The sequence below is a fragment of the Drosophila ficusphila genome, unplaced genomic scaffold (assembly GCF_018152265.1).
Source record: "Drosophila ficusphila isolate 14025-0441.05 unplaced genomic scaffold, ASM1815226v1 contig_106, whole genome shotgun sequence".
Taxonomy (NCBI): domain Eukaryota; kingdom Metazoa; phylum Arthropoda; class Insecta; order Diptera; family Drosophilidae; genus Drosophila; species Drosophila ficusphila.
In genome coordinates this window covers 11,874,470-11,889,859 of record NW_025063993.1, presented here as the reverse complement: position 1 = coordinate 11,889,859, position 15,390 = coordinate 11,874,470, and the positions used below count along the sequence as shown (strand labels likewise).

General features: G+C 41.9%; 2 protein-coding genes across 2 annotated transcripts; both read left to right on the top strand.

Annotated features, from left to right (window-relative positions):
* Nucleotides 1-8,504: 8,504 nt before the first annotated feature.
* Nucleotides 8,505-9,984, top strand: LOC108093057 (odorant receptor 65a). Its single transcript, XM_017192965.1, has 5 exons — nt 8,505-8,644; nt 8,700-8,871; nt 8,925-9,448; nt 9,510-9,873; nt 9,931-9,984. The coding sequence occupies exons 1-5, from the start codon at nt 8,505-8,507 to the stop codon at nt 9,982-9,984; spliced, it is 1,254 nt and encodes a 417-aa protein (XP_017048454.1).
* A 3,884-nt stretch (nt 9,985-13,868) lies between these two features.
* LOC108093118 (putative odorant receptor 65c) lies at nt 13,869-15,339 on the top strand. Its single transcript, XM_017193061.2, has 5 exons — nt 13,869-13,990; nt 14,047-14,218; nt 14,278-14,798; nt 14,857-15,220; nt 15,278-15,339. The coding sequence occupies exons 1-5, from the start codon at nt 13,869-13,871 to the stop codon at nt 15,329-15,331; spliced, it is 1,233 nt and encodes a 410-aa protein (XP_017048550.1). The 3' UTR covers nt 15,332-15,339.
* The last annotated feature ends 51 nt before the right edge of the window (nt 15,340-15,390 follow it).

Here is a 15,390-nt window from a genome sequence, read left to right as displayed (position 1 = left end):
ATGAATTTTGCAACTTGCCACAGCCGCAGGTTCAGCAGCAGCAGCAGCAGCAGCAGCAGCAGCAGCAGCAGGACTAACAAGTTGCCCCCCTGCCAGAGTCGCTGTTTCGGCCAGGAAATGCAGCGCAAATAAATGAGGCAGCAGTCGCTTGACCCTCGTCCGCCAATATTTTAGCCATTTGTAATTTTATATTTTGTGCTGGGACGGACAGACGGACAGCCAACGGGGAAATACGAACAATGTTTGCATTTTAGATTTGCCTTATTGGAAATTCTATCTGGAGCAGGAACATGTGTTGTTCCCGTTTTCGATACCTACTATACTATATATACGCATATGTATTATATTTTTTTGGGCCAGCACGAGACTGGCAGCTGTTGGCCCGAGGGCAAGTGTTGGGCCAACACCTTAATGGCCCGAAATGAGCAGGCGAGATGGCTGGCTAAACTTTGGCTAATTGCCAGGCGGGTCGTAGACAAGTGTGGCTTTCTCGCCCCGTGGGGCAGCAGACGCCGCGGCACTCAGACAGCCCGGCATTTGCATAAACATGCAACGTGTCTAATTCCCGGAGCGAGGAGATGGACCAGACCGGGCCCAGACTTCCGGCTCAAGGCCGCAAGCCAGCTAAAAACTACAGTCATACGTGGAAAACTGCAACACTGAACTCTTGCCAAAGAAAAATATAGAAAAATCTGTCTCTAAAATCATTGCAGTTAAGTTTAAAAAGTGTACAATGTGTTTTAATTAAAGAAAATTAATCGTAGAACCTCTTATAACTTTTTGGCTCATTTTTTGCGACCAGTTCTAGAAGTATCTAAGAAATTCTGTTTGAAGAGCCATAACAATACTGATTCAATTAACAGTCTGGACGGACATGAAAAAGGCGTGGTTTGGCTAACAAAACTAAGCAGGAACTGCAGCTTTTGGTCTTGATTTTGGGACCAGAGTTCCTAAGATTTTATCTACCCGAAAAAATAAGGAAACCTTTCGAATCGGAGCACCTTCCACTTGGCCCTGGCCAAGACATTCGAACTTGAACTTGCCAGAAAAACTACCTACCGCATTTCGTGGCTGGCATCCGAAAATGGACAAAGTCAACGTTCGGCGGCATCTCGCAAGTGGCGTTTTGTCAAATATTTCCGAACAGTTTGGGACGACGAGGAGGAAGGACTGGTTTTTGGAAAGCGCGGCGGCCGGCGGCGGAGGGTCTTCACGACTTTTATTTAATGAATTTCGCAAATTTCTGGCGGCAGCATCTCACGCATGCGAATGGGCCGCCGACAAACCCAGCCAAACAGAACTTGTCTCCGCCGTACACAATGTGCAAATAATTGTCTCAATTCTTTGGATTCCGACGATCTGCCAGTTGCACAAGTCCCCGAGAAACTGAATGAGTTCTGCTGGGGACGATTATCGTTATCTGGGTGTTTTAGGCGCCTCTGGGGAAGATACGAGGTCCCAGAAATGCACGAGAATATTGCTTAGCGGGGGTATGGAAATCGCAGTGGCTCAGGCCTCCATTGAAGGTTCCTCATTCCGGGACCATCATTCCGAAAAGTCATCAAAAAATATTCCATTGATTTGCACACCGAACAAGCCTAGTTCGTTCCTTGAATTCCATTCCCATTCGTACCATTTAGGCTCGAATCATTTTGCGTAGCTTCGCAGAGCTACGTAAATTACAATACATGAGGAGAAAACTTATCATTATATTACTATATTCCATGAAAAAAATTTAAGAAATATATAACACTTTAAAACTTGTATAAAATATTGATTGTGGTAATATTTCGTAAATATATACATAAGCTTGTTGTATACTTTAAATACGAAAGGGAAAAGATAATTATATAATTTCATATGGATTTTTTTTTCTGTTAAGGAATGATACAAATTAATGATTTTTTTTTCTGTGCAACTAAATTACTAGAACGAGATGAATCCACCGGGAAAAGAGAGAGGCAACGTGCGGTTCTTTCAGAATGAATTGCCAAACGCAGATGACAATGAGCCGGGCCAACAAGGAGGAAGCCGGCCGAAAACGACACGAGACGGCGGGAAACAGTGCCTCAAAAAATGCTCGCACAAATCGAAAAGGAACGAATAACAGATACGTATACGAAACGAAAAACAATCGTCGTCAGTCAATTCGAATGCGATTCGGGGTATGCGCGACAGGTATGCCTATGAAAACCGGGCTCAAACTCAAACTCGACTCAAACCCGGCGACTTCTGGCTAAGACCTGGCGACAATTTTTCAATTGTCTGCCGGGCAACTTTGGCAACCACGGAGGTCGTCGTCGTTTTCGTTGTCGCCAATGGTTTCTTGTTGTTTTTGTTGTTGTTGTTGTTTTTTGCCAATGCCGCATTGCTCACATAACCGGCAATGAAAAGCGCCGCAGCATTGCAAGTTGCATATAAAAATCTGTTTTGCGACTGCGACTTGTTAATTGCGCACATCGCGAGGGGGACATTTAATTGTTGTCGCAGCTACTGTTGGCTGCTGCCTTGAACCTGGGCCAACTGGCCGAATGTCTGGGCCAACAACTGGCAGCTCGGTTTCTGGCCCTGAATCGCCCGACAATGGGCCCTGTGCGTGGGCAGCTCCAATTACGCGTTCATACGATCCCCGGCGGCCAAAACCAACCGCTTGATGCTTCCCGCGGCGAAGGCTCACGCTTCAGTTGGTTTCGGCTTTCGGCTTTCGGCTTACAAGAGCGAAGAAGCGAGAGCAAAACCCCGGCAAACGAAAACAAAACTAATTAATAAATTAATTATGCCATTACAATAATACACACACAAACACCACCAGACGAGCGACCCCGAGACTCACGCACTTTAATTATGAATATTTTCATGCTAAAATATGCATGCACTTGATGGAGAAAAGCAGGCGAGGTGGTTACATACAGGGTAGCAGGGGAAATTGGAGGGGAATTCTATTCTAAGCTAAATATGTAACCAAGTTAGGTGGACACTTTGTCTATGTTATTTAGGTATCAATTATTGTGATTGAAACTTAGATAACTAAAAAACTTCCTTAAAAACTAACAAAACAAAAAGTTGTTCTTTGAAACTAAATCAATTGGCTCTTAGTTGTAATGTTATTCAAAAAGAAATATAATTCCAATTAAAACTAAAATTTTCTTAAATTTAATGATCGTATTATTAGCAAACTAAAAATAGTAATTTTTCTGAACAACTCAAAATCAAAAAGGTACAGAAGAAAACACCGACCTGTTGTCTGACTCCTTAATAAATACCTCACATAACTTGGCCATAAATACTTGTTAGTTGGCCTAGAGGGTACTACCCCTTCGCAACTTGTTGACCTCTGGGTTCTGGCTGTTTTGGTGGTTGCTGCCGCTGTTCCTCCAACGGGAGTTGACTTAATTAACCGCCCCAGGTGAGGCTGCCACTGCCGCTTTTCGAGGGAGCGAGTTCAGGTGGCACAGCAGCGGCAGAGGAGCAGCAGCAGGTTGGCTTCGTTTTGACATGGCTGCGTTTTTTGGCAGCTAATTAGTGACGTTTGAATTAATTAAATATCAAAAAGGGCAATTTCATGGAAATTTTCCCAACGATTCTCCAATTTGCATTTGTGCACTGCCAGCGGTCGTCCATGGCGAGCCAGTTAGATGAAATCTATTGCATTTTATTCGAAATTTTATTCCCATGTTAACAGTTCTATTATCCTTGCGGCTATATCGAAACACTGCCCCTCCCACCTCGATTTGCTAGCCCAACGAACTGCGAAGCCGTCGTATGATAAATCGCGGCATTTACGTGTGTGCGCCCAGGCAAATATATCAGCCGGGCAAGGTCATAAATATTAATTGTGTTTCGGCGGAGGGACTGGCAACGGAGCTGGGAGCACACTCCAAACACTGGGGGAAAACAGTCTTATAAAAATATAACTTTAAATTTATTTAATGGCATTTTTTTAATTATACCTCCTCTTATTTAATATCCCCTTGTTATCTTGGAATTAAATTAAAGTAGATCTAAGTCAAAATAAATTAAAGTGTTGCAGTGATTAAAAACCGCTATTAAGGTTATAAATACTAACATAAACATACATTTTAAAAAGGTAACTTGTCATGCCATTACAAGGGAACTTAAAAAATAAATTAAATTAAAAAAACTCATTTGATTTAATCAAAAATGTTACAATGATGAAGCCATTAAAGATGTTATAGAAATGCTTTTAAAAAAGGTAACCTGGCATCCGATTCAAGCAAACCTTATAACTTTGTTAGAGCGAGTTTATATAAATAAATCAAGATTCCAATCGATAGCATCGTAGTACTTTTCCCTGTGCATGGGGAGTGGGTTCAGGACCTATCCTTAGTTTGCATGTCTCGCCCGATGTGTTGTTTTTGCTTTTGTTGTTGCTATTGTTATTTGTTGTTTGTTCGTTGTTGCTGTTGTTGTATTATTGTGGTGGCCTGTGCCCGTTGGCTAGGTGTTGTTGCCCGCTGTTCCCGGTTCGATGCTATTATCAATCGATCGAACGCGAGCTGCATTTGCTTAGCGGTTTGCGCATGAACGAGCCCCAATCGAAGGCAAATACATCGCATATTGCTAATAAATATTCAGCGTTCGAGTCGCCGCGCGGCACTGGATTATGTTGTGATGGCGCACCACCGATGTCCTGGCCCCCAAAAACACCATTGACAAACTGTGGTATCGCTGCCCGGTGTTTGCAGAGCAGCCCAGCCAATAGATGTGTCCGCAAACTTTCATTAGCCCGGCTTAAACTTAAAGCCAGCTTCAAGTCGCCTGCGGTCAGGAGTTATTCATAAGCGTCCAGTGGATTGGAGTCGAGTCGAGTCGAGTGGAGTGGAGTGGTCGAGTGCAGTCGAGTGCTGCTGTGATTAATATCCAAGGAATGCAGTTTATTGTTGCGCGACGACAACGGCAACGAAGCTGCAGTTCCCGCTCTTGCTGTTGTTGTTGGTACTGTTGTTGTTGTTGTTGCACTGGACTGCACTCAGTGGGCTGTGGGCTGGGGGCGTGGCAGTGGCAGTGGGAGACACAAGGCAGGAAGGTAGCACCATACACATGTGCTGCATGACCCCAACGGACCCCACACTATAAGAAAATCATGCTATAACTTATTTTAAGAATATTTTAGAATTGAGTGAGAAGAGAATACATTCATTTCTAACTTAAACTTCAAATTTCTAATATACAATATTTCTTTGAAAATTATTTGTTAATGTGCTTAATAAGTTTAAAGCTTTATAACACACAAACAAATCAATATATTAATATGATATTAATATAAGGCTGTTTTAAACCTTTGCACTTATCAGAGTCAGACATTTTAAAATTTTTTTTTTGTTTACTAAGCAGTGTAAGAATTTTATACTTTTTTCCTACATAAACCTCCAACATTTTTCAGTGTATCAACATTATGAGGAACCTCGCATCTTTTCTTAAGGCCGCGAGGCGACGCAAATTTGTGTGCATTATATCTTTCCTTTTTGTTGTATTTTCCTGGATTTTCTTAAAGTATTTTTTTGTTGCCGTTAAGGTTTTTCCTCAGCTATTTTAGCTCAGTTATAAATTACGCCGACCGTTCGCACGAGTGTGTGTGTGTGTGTAAGTTTGTTGCATAATCTGAGTGCTGAAATCTTTGGCATCCACTTGAGAGCAAATGCAAACAGCGCTGGCGAGGATGAGACGGGTAGGCATCTGGAACCTATTGTTCTAGAGGCCCCACAATGGAGTTGGGGGAAATGGGGGAACCGTGGAAAGGGGGCAGAATGACCGCCACTCTCATAATAGAGTCATAAAATTTTAGTGCGCCGCTTGGCCAACTCACCGCTCGACCCGCGATATCGGAGAACCCCCGTGGCGCCTCGGAGTCAAAACCGTTTCGCTTTGTTGGCCATTGTCCCGGCCATTTACTCGGCGCATAGAAATATATAATTGTGATTAATTATACGACATGAAAGTGCTTTAGATTCAGCATTTTGATGCATTTATTAACCGAAAAATCGCTTCAAACTCTCCACCGGACAATCTCTTTCTCCGCTGGATCTATTATCAATTGTAATAAAAGTTGGCCTTTCGAATTTGAGACTGGCATTATTTGGGGCGTTGCAGCGGCCAGAGGCAATGGATAGGGGAGTATTTATGGATCATTCACGATATGAAGTAAGCCCAAATAAGTAGTTGTGAAAACTTATAATCAGAAGGCATCTTAAGGTTAAGTTTATTTGATTGTGCAGCTTCAGTGGTTTTACCAACTGGTAATAGCCTTAAATTGTCTGAGTAGTTTTTCAGGAGGCTATTTGTAGTTCACTCCACCACTGTTGTTTAAATTTGATACACAGATTCAGGGGTTGTATAAAATCTGCAGCAATTTATAAACGTGAAAATTTGTAATGTTTTGCTATTATCATGGAGTGAAGTTATTCCTTAAGCAAATAGTTATTATTGTTACCCCTGCAGTCTTGATACTTTAAAATAAACATAGGCACTTGATAATTTTTTGTTTTATTAAAATAATTTTTGTAAATTAAGACAAATAATTAAACACCATATAAAATACTTTACCTTTCATCTTCACTGGTTGATTCAATCTATCCCATTTTTAATCTATACCTTCTTCCTAGCCCTCGTTTCCCATCCAGTCGTTCTAGGAGAACCTTAATTGAGTTCATACGGCGCATTTTTGATTGTCAGCGTTGTCATGGCCGGCGGACGAGTCGCCGGCGGACGGAATGGAGTACATCGCGGCCCAGGACAGAGAGCCAGCGACAATGGAGCACTCGAGGAGCTGGCTTCGTTATCACACAGAACATGGCAGCACATGGGAATTGCTGCCTGCCTCCTCCTGGTGACGACTGCACTCCGTTCCGGGGACAATGGATGGGCGGGGAGGCCCTGGGGGGCGGGGCAGGAGCTGTGTACTCAGTCAAGAGCCGACGAGGCAGTGGCACAGAAGTACCAAAAGCAACAGCAGAAGCACCAACAGAAGCAGAAGCAGAATCAGAGGCACTAGCTGAATCAGAATCCCTGACAAGAGCAATCCATCCACAAAGGCAAAGGCATTTCATGCTCATCAAATGCGTTGACATTGAACAATTGCGCGTAATGTTGTCGTACACTTGACAAGCGCGCAAATTGTAGTGCTACCTGTACTTGAGCGGAAATCTTGCTCAAAGCGAAAGCCGTACCACCGGCTGCAGTGGGCCCCCAAAATCGATCTCCGTTTGGTCTAGCCGAAAAGCCAGCCAACTGCTTTTGATGGAAATTGGCAGAGTTGTCTGTCTGTTTGATTGTTGCGACGTTCGCCGTCTGTCCTCTTGGCCGTTTGCTGTGTTGTGGCCTTAATGAAGCGGACGACATTCACCGGACAAGCTTCGTTTCACTGCCCCATCGACTGTGCCGCAGCCAGTTTCCAAATATGCGGCGACAAGTCCTCGCTAAATGCTATCCAGATTAATAAGTCCCGGCCGTGTGGGTGATGTGAGCCGCATGTGGAGCGAGATACGATAGTAAAAGTCAAAAGTCGCCCCGGGCCAGACGTTCTAGGTGATATGTCTCAGCACACTTTAACTAAATTTGAGCTAAAGATATTAAAATTAAGAGTTAAGAGTATAAAGATAAAAAAAAAAAAAACAATTTAATGTTGTTAGATTTAACTAACTAGTTTCAATTGAAGTAAACTTGTAATCCTTAGACCCTTTTTGATTTCTTTATAAATTTAAGGAAACTAAAATATAATGAGCTCATAAATCGTATGAATCAAGAATCCCTAAGGTTTCTTCGTTGAAGTGCAAACGGTAGTTACCTTTCCCATTAGATCGGATTACGAATGATTTCTCAGAGTGCAGCACCCCCCAACTTCGAGTTTCGGGGGCTACCAAATTTGGCCAGGGCAATATTTTGTTCGTTTGGCAGGCCGTTAGAGATTTGCAAAAGGTAAAACTGTAAAATGCATTTCGGTTTGCCTTAAATGGAGCGGGGAAAAGCCAGCAGAACGCACGATAACGAAAGAAAAGTGCAAACATTGTTGCAGCCCCGCACCGAGTGTGCAAATTTGCCTTTCGATGCCGTCCAGAAATCCGCAGGCCGGCAACATGCATTCGCAACTCGAAGCTCGAAGCTCGAAGCTGGAAGTTCGGCTCTGCAACAATGGGGCAACAATGGAAGGAAGAGTGGCAGCGTGGCAGTGTGGCAGCGAGGAGGAAATCTGCTCGGACCGATAATCGCCTGGCACTCGAAGGCTGCTCCTATGATTTTAAGTGGACGGTATTCCGGAGTATTCGCCAATAATTGCAGTTGCAAATATGAGTTTTCCCCCGGTTTTTCCATTCTCAATTTTCCATTTCCCAGGCCTCGGACAGCTGCGAAGTTCTCGAACGGCAATTGCCGTAATGAGCAATAAGTTCCTTCGTTATTTATTCAGTAATTCCACACCTCGTATGCGTATAAAACAGTTTGCAGTTCCAGGTCACTCGACACACCTAGTATTTGCATTGTATTGAAAGATGACCGAACCGCCGAGTGAACGGAAAACTGGCAATTGGCATCGGTATTGGAGTGTGTACCTTGAAGGTTGGGCGGTCTTCAAGGATCCGGATGCCTGCCCCCGACATATTATTTCCTACTGGACTCGGGACCAAATAAAGTTCGATTTAAATGCAGTTTGAGAAGTTTGTCAGGCCAAAAAATTTATTTTTTAGGGCCATGGGCTTCTACACCAACTCTGAGGAGTGCCGATCGCGCAGAAAAGTTGCCTGGCACTATTTTATAGTGACTCTGCTTATAGTTAGCCTGGCTTCACTGTGCTTTGGAGTGATCGAGTCGATAGGCGACATTGTTAATCTGGGACGAGATTTGGTCTTTATAATAACGGTAGGTAATTTATATCATTCGAAATTTGTTGTCACGTAAACCTTAATTCCTAGATCATCTTTATTTTCGGAAGGGTTGTAATTTACATTCAGCATGCTGATGATTTCGATGAGATAATCGATACCCTCGAGGACATTCATCATTGGACAATTAGGAACGCAGGAAGCAGGGAAGTGCAACATACCAAACGTTTACGCTTCTTGTTCTTTACGGTCGTGATAGTGATTTGGTTTTTTTGTCTCGTGCTGTTCATGTTGATAAAAATATCAACTCCTTTTTGGATGGAATCGCAGACACTGCCCTTCCACGTCGTTTGGCCCTTTCAACTTCACGATCCATCGAAACACCCAATTTCCCATCTTATTATCTTTGTGAGTCAGGTCTTTACTTTGTCATATTTTCTGGTTTGGCTTTGCGGAGTGGAAAACATGACCATATCCGTATACTTTGAGTTGACTTCTTGCTTAAGGACTCTCTGCATCGAGTTGCGAAACCTCAAAAACATTTGCCATGGCGATGAGAATCTGCTAGAGAGGAAGCTTATTCGACTTATCCAGTTCCATCAGGAAATCATTCTGTAAGCCCATTAAAAAATTTCAGTTACTTAGAATTAATTTGTTACTCTATTTTACTTACAGACTCAGTGATCGTTGTAACAACATTTTAAATGGAGCATTTATCATGCAAATGTTGGTAAATTTTTTTCTAGTCTCTTTGTCGCTTTTTGAGGTTTTGGCAGCCAGAAAAGATCCTCAGGTTGCAGCCGAGTATCTGACTATTATGATAATGACTTTGGGACACCTGTCCTACTGGTCCAAATTCGGGGATATGTTTACCCAGGAATCGGAGGAAGTGGCCTTAGCTGTCTACGATGCATTTGACCCAACTGTTGGTTCTAAGAAAATCCATCGAACCTTCATCTTTTTCATACAGAGAGCTCAAATGCCACTGCTGATGAGTGCAAATCCCTTTCCGCCTTTTAGCATGCCGAACTACATGTTTGTAAGGAATTTTTTAAGTTGCTCCTTTGTAATACATTAAAAATATTTTCTTTTTCAGATACTGAAGCAGTGCTATTCAATTATGACCATCTTGGCTAACACATTAGAGTAGATTTATTGTGTTTTTGTAGCATAATTTGAAGTCACTTTAAAATTTACTGTTCTAATTGGCAAAAAAAATTGACCCAAATTTTAATAAAATTCTTTCGGTATATAATAATCTATATACTGACCATTATAACCTGTGTAATGAATAAAATATAGATAATTTTAAGTAAAAGTTCAAGACAAAACACAAGTTTTAGTTTTACCCTTTTGATGATAATGAAAGCTGAAAAATATATTTTTTAGGATTTTTTTTCTAACCAAACCTCTTAAATGTATGTGATGTAAATGCTTTATTTCTCTAAAAACTTTATTAAATCTTTATAGTCTATGATTTAGATATCCTCAATTTTGGGCCACTAGAAGAAAGTTCTGCACAGAGTCTGCATTTTATGCATGCGACCCCGAAAGGTCACCACTGCACTCGTTTCAACTCCGAAGAGTGGTCCAAACCGGCGGAAGATTGGGCTCATAAATTGCAATTGTGTGCGGCGCTCGAACTGGAAGCTGGTTTTCTTCGAGACCGATGGTAGTTGGCTGCTGGTTGCTGCTTTCCGCTCGCTGGCGTTTGACTGCTCCGTCATTAGCTTGATTGAATCTTATTGTTGGCAATTAACCTTCGCTGCGATGGGGCCAAGCGTCTGAGGGTCTGTGGGGCTACGATCCTGACATTCTGCAGTGTAGACGAGTCGAATAACTTTATTTACCACGACAGCATGGCATAACATGTCATTTGGCTGCACCACTCTAATTGCCAACGACGTACAGCCTTAAATAATTAGCAAACGCCAACGGTTCGGGCCAATAAACAATATCTGATATGCGCATAAGTCTCATTTGCATCTGCTGAAAATAATAAACCTGTTAGGAAAAGAGAAACGCACTCCAAATATGACTTCGAATAAGAAAAAACTTGATTAAAATATATGTACATTTTTTAACTTTTGTGAGAAACATTTAGATAAAAACATTTTTATAACAAATTGTTTGATTTGATAATCCTACCTTAAAGAATTAAAGATTCGAACAACAAGTGTTTTTTTTTTTTGAAGAAATTAAATTGTAGCACTTAATGTTTCATATGTTTATAAAATAATTTTTTAATCTAGCCTGAATCCCAAATTTCAGTCTCCACTGTACGGCGACAAAGTTAACCAGCCACCGATTTGTCAGACTGCAGTTTCTTTTCTCGTTGTGGCTCATTTAAAACCCACTTCCTACTTACGTTTGAATATTCGCTATTGCAATTGCGATTGCATTTCGCTTGTGTTTATTTACTTAGACGACTCCTTCGGCTCCCCCTTAAAGCCCCTGAGATCCAACTGTTTAGCCGTTTTCCATCTAAATTGCATGCAGCGCCTTTGTCATGACATGACAGCAGCCTAATTCATCATTATGGCTACACAGGATCGGTTTCGGGCATCGGGGATTGAGGAGGATTGGGGATTGCGGATTGCGGATTGAGAGAGTTTTGTCGCGACTTTCGCTAGACGGCTGGCATGAGATGCGGTTGCCAAGTTGCAAGTTTTGCATCTGAACAGCGATCTCGGTGGAGTCCGACGTGATTCATTCATGCGCAGTAGTTGGATTTTTCGCTTGCATGCAGCTGGCAAGCCACGATGATGATAATGATGATGCATGCGCCCGGTCTTAGGAGCTGGTTAGAAAAGGATGGGAGGATGGGAGGAGTGGAGGCACCATAAGATGCACTTTAGAAGGCAAAAGTGCACTGTCGATAGGCTGATGATTCGCCTGTCGACATTCAACGAGCCGGGCCAAGACGACGACATTATCGTCGGCAGAAGTCAGGGATGTCAGTGGGAGCTTCGGGACGAGCTCGGTTATTTGTATGGTTTATTATCTCCGCACAATATCGCTCATTGTGGGGGCTTGTCGCAGGGGCCGCGGGAAAGTTATTGAGGGCCCAAGCCCCTCGAAGTGAAACTTCTGAGACGCACACTCCAGTCTCGGAAAAGTATGAATCTGACTTACGACGCAGGATTTAAATGGGTTCAAACGGAGTCAAGTACACTTGGGAAAAGTCTTGAAATGTGTGGATTTCGAATTATTCTTTAAAGTTTATAATTAGAGGAAAGTGCAACAGTGGTATAAAGTCCATATACTTTTGCTTTAGATTATGAAAAACATTTGTTTACCCAATAGTCTTTTTTATGCAAACTTTTAATTAGCAAATACCTAACAAGAACTTAAAAGTTTGACATAAACATGGTCAGAAACTCATTTCGTTCCATTTCTTTAACTCTTTTTTCTTGTAGATTATTATTGTTAATTATATCTACTTGGGGAACGATAAAAATACTCTTCTCCTATGTACCTCCTTTTAACTATATTCCCTCAGCTGCCAAGCGAATCAGTGAGTAGCTGATCTTATCACCTGGCCGGAATCGTGTGACATTGTAAATCGTTGGGAATAACCGACCCAGTTAGCAGACGGAGCTCTTCGGCCGCTTTTCGTACAGCCAATTTGCTGACATGCGCCGATTCCCGCGAAAACAGCGAAAAGGTGTCAGGCATTCGGTCCGGATTCGGTGGCCGGCCTCTTAATCATCGAACCGAGCAGGACAAATGCCATGCACGACTTCATTATTAGGCAGCCCCCATATGCACATCATCATCGTTGCCATGGACTCGTGACATGGCCCCCAGATTGGGGCTAGTCTGCCAGAAGTAGCAACAACAGCAACTCTCTGATTAGTTTTCCACAGCTCTTGAGCTCCTCAGCTCATTTCCCTCTCATCAAGACACGAAAATGTCCCTCAAATTTGTTTGTCAACTCAGCGGAGGAGCGGAGGGTCCATTAAATTCCTCGTGGCTTCTGGTGGCTGTCGCTAATGAAGTCATAAAACCGCATGACATTTTCGCTGCCTCCGAGGAAAGCCCCACGGATCTCACTTTTTGTCAGACGATCTTGTTGGCCATGTCCACACACAATTGCCTGCTGTCCGGGGGCAGTTCAATCGTTCCAATATGCAAATGCCCATTCACCCGCCGCCACCCACGGATTAAGAAAGAAAAAAAAATACAAGAGGAGAAAAGAGCGATCCATATGACCATATGTTCATATCGGGAGTTAAAATCTTTCGCTTTCGATTGCGCCGAGCTGCGCCCTCCGTCCGAAAACTTCGCTCCAACTCAACTCACTTCGTCTTGGCCCGGCTTTATCTGCTTCGAGCCGATTTTCTGCATTTCATTTCGTTTCGCCGGCTTCGCTTCGTGCCGCAAATATGCAAAAATGCTGCAATCTGCGGACAGCACGTTCGGAGGGCCTTTCGTGTCATAAATGGCATAAATATTCCTTCTTGACCGGGCAACCTAAATATTTCCAGCTCCGCAGATGCTGCTTTCCTTGCTGTGGTGAAGGGAAAAAAGCATTTTATAACAATACAAACTTTCACTTTTTGCTTGGCTTTGGAAGATCTCCACCGAAATCGAAATTAAATCGTTTTTCATTTTTATGTACTCGCAAATTTATTGATCTTCGAGGAATAATGAAATGGGGAATTATAAAATAACTAATTTAATATGTTAATGGGTTGCAGACATTAGAATTCCGCAGAGCAGATGTTAAGTTCTCGCGTAGTAGTAATTGCCTTAAATGGCAATAATTTGTTGCTTATTATAACACAGGAAGAAATGTATGTTTTTTTTAATGATTTAATTAATAAAACTAAAAAAATTCAGATACCAAAACTTTTTTTAAACTGAGTTATTAAAAAGCAACTTTAAAGAAATACATTTTGAAGAACGTTGATTTCAATGCTTTTAAAATTTGTTATTATTTTGGATTTGTTTTTTTTTTCGTGTATTTCTTGGATTATATTTAAGGGGACTTTCCATTCTTGAGAACTCAGAAAAAAGAATCGCTTTGAAATGGATTTGCGTAGCAACTTGCATAGTTTTTTGGAGTTCTATAAAGTCGGATGGAAAGTGTATAAGGATCCTGAATTTGAGCCCAATCACCCTGCGATTTATTTCTTCAGGGAACAGATGAAGTCAGGGTAATAAAAATAATTTCATGACATTAAAACCATTTAAAATATATTTTCAGAGCAATGGTTCTATACACCACCTCAAAGGAACGTCAGCTGCCCTACCGATCCATTTGGCACACTTTTGTGCTTATTCAAACTTCTGTGTTTTTTGCTTCAGTATGCTACGGCTTAACGGAATCGATTGGGGATAATGTTCAAATCGGCCGGGATCTTGCTTTTATAATTGGGGTTCGCTTAAATAAGAGAGTTTAGGAGAAAAGAAAAGGAACTAATAACTTTGTTTTCAGGCTTTTTTCATCATCTTCAAGATGTTCTATTTTCTATGGTTTGGTGATGATCTCGACGATGTTATCAACGAACTGGTAAAACATCATCCTTGGGCATGGAAAGGTCCTGGATGTGTGGATGTTCGGCCTTTGAAGCGATGGTCCTTTTGCTTGGGATTTTTCTTGGCGTCATCTTGGTCGTTTTTTCTAATAATTTTCCTTTTGTTACTTATGACGACACCTTTGTGGGTTCAACAGCAGAATCTTCCTTTCCACGCAGCCTTTCCTTTTCAGTTGCACGACCGATCGACCCACCCAATAACCCACGCCATAATCTATATATCTCAGAGCTTTCTAATGACGTATGCCATAGTTTGGCTTATGTGCATCGAGGGACTATCCGTGTGCATTTATTTTGAGTTGACCTTTGCCACAGAGGTTCTGTGTCTCGAACTTAAACACCTTCACCGGAAATGCGATGACAATGCGAAATTAAGATTGGAGACGAATCGATTGATCAGGTTCCATCAGAAGATCGTTGAGTAAGCATCAAAGTAAATCATATTTTGATTCCTAATTAATAAATTTAATATATTCTAGAATTTTAAATCGTACCAACCACGTTTTCCATGGAACTCTCATCATGCAAATGAGCGTGAACTTTGCCTTGGTTTCCTTGTCCGTTTTGGAGGCCATGGAGGCCCGAAAAGATCTCAAGGTGGTGGGTCAATTTGGAGTTCTCATGGTTCTTGCTTTGGGACACCTTTCCATGTGGTCGATGTTTGGAGATATGTTATCCCGGGAGTCGTTGAAAATTTCACAGGCTGCTTATGAAGCATATGATCCTGCCAAGGGATCCAAAGATGTTTATAAAGATCTCTGCTTTATAATTCGAAGTGCCCAAAATCCTTTGATTATGAGAGCCAGCCCATTTCCTTGCTTTAATTTAGTTAATTATGCTGCTGTAAGTATTTCAACCAAAATATTTCTGAAACGTAAAACATTATTTAACCACTTTCAGATACTCAACCAATGCTATGGCATCCTGACATTTTTGCTAAAGACTTTGGAATAAATAATAGCTGTAGTAATTGCACTGACCATCAAAAGATTCCCAACAATAAAGTTCGACAA

Excerpts from the sequence above, each read along its gene's own strand:
- LOC108093057 (XM_017192965.1), top strand. The coding sequence starts at position 8,505 with ATGACCGAACCGCCGAGTGAACGGAAAACTGGCAATTGGCATCGGTAT. Across the intron at positions 8,645-8,699 it reads TGGACTCGGGACCAAATAAA|GGCCATGGGCTTCTACACCA; the intron begins GTTCGATTTAAA and ends TTTATTTTTTAG. Across the intron at positions 9,874-9,930 it reads GCATGCCGAACTACATGTTT|ATACTGAAGCAGTGCTATTC; the intron begins GTAAGGAATTTT and ends TTTCTTTTTCAG.
- LOC108093118 (XM_017193061.2), top strand. The coding sequence starts at position 13,869 with ATGGATTTGCGTAGCAACTTGCATAGTTTTTTGGAGTTCTATAAAGTC. Across the intron at positions 13,991-14,046 it reads TTCTTCAGGGAACAGATGAA|AGCAATGGTTCTATACACCA; the intron begins GTCAGGGTAATA and ends ATATATTTTCAG. Across the intron at positions 14,799-14,856 it reads TTCCATCAGAAGATCGTTGA|AATTTTAAATCGTACCAACC; the intron begins GTAAGCATCAAA and ends AATATATTCTAG.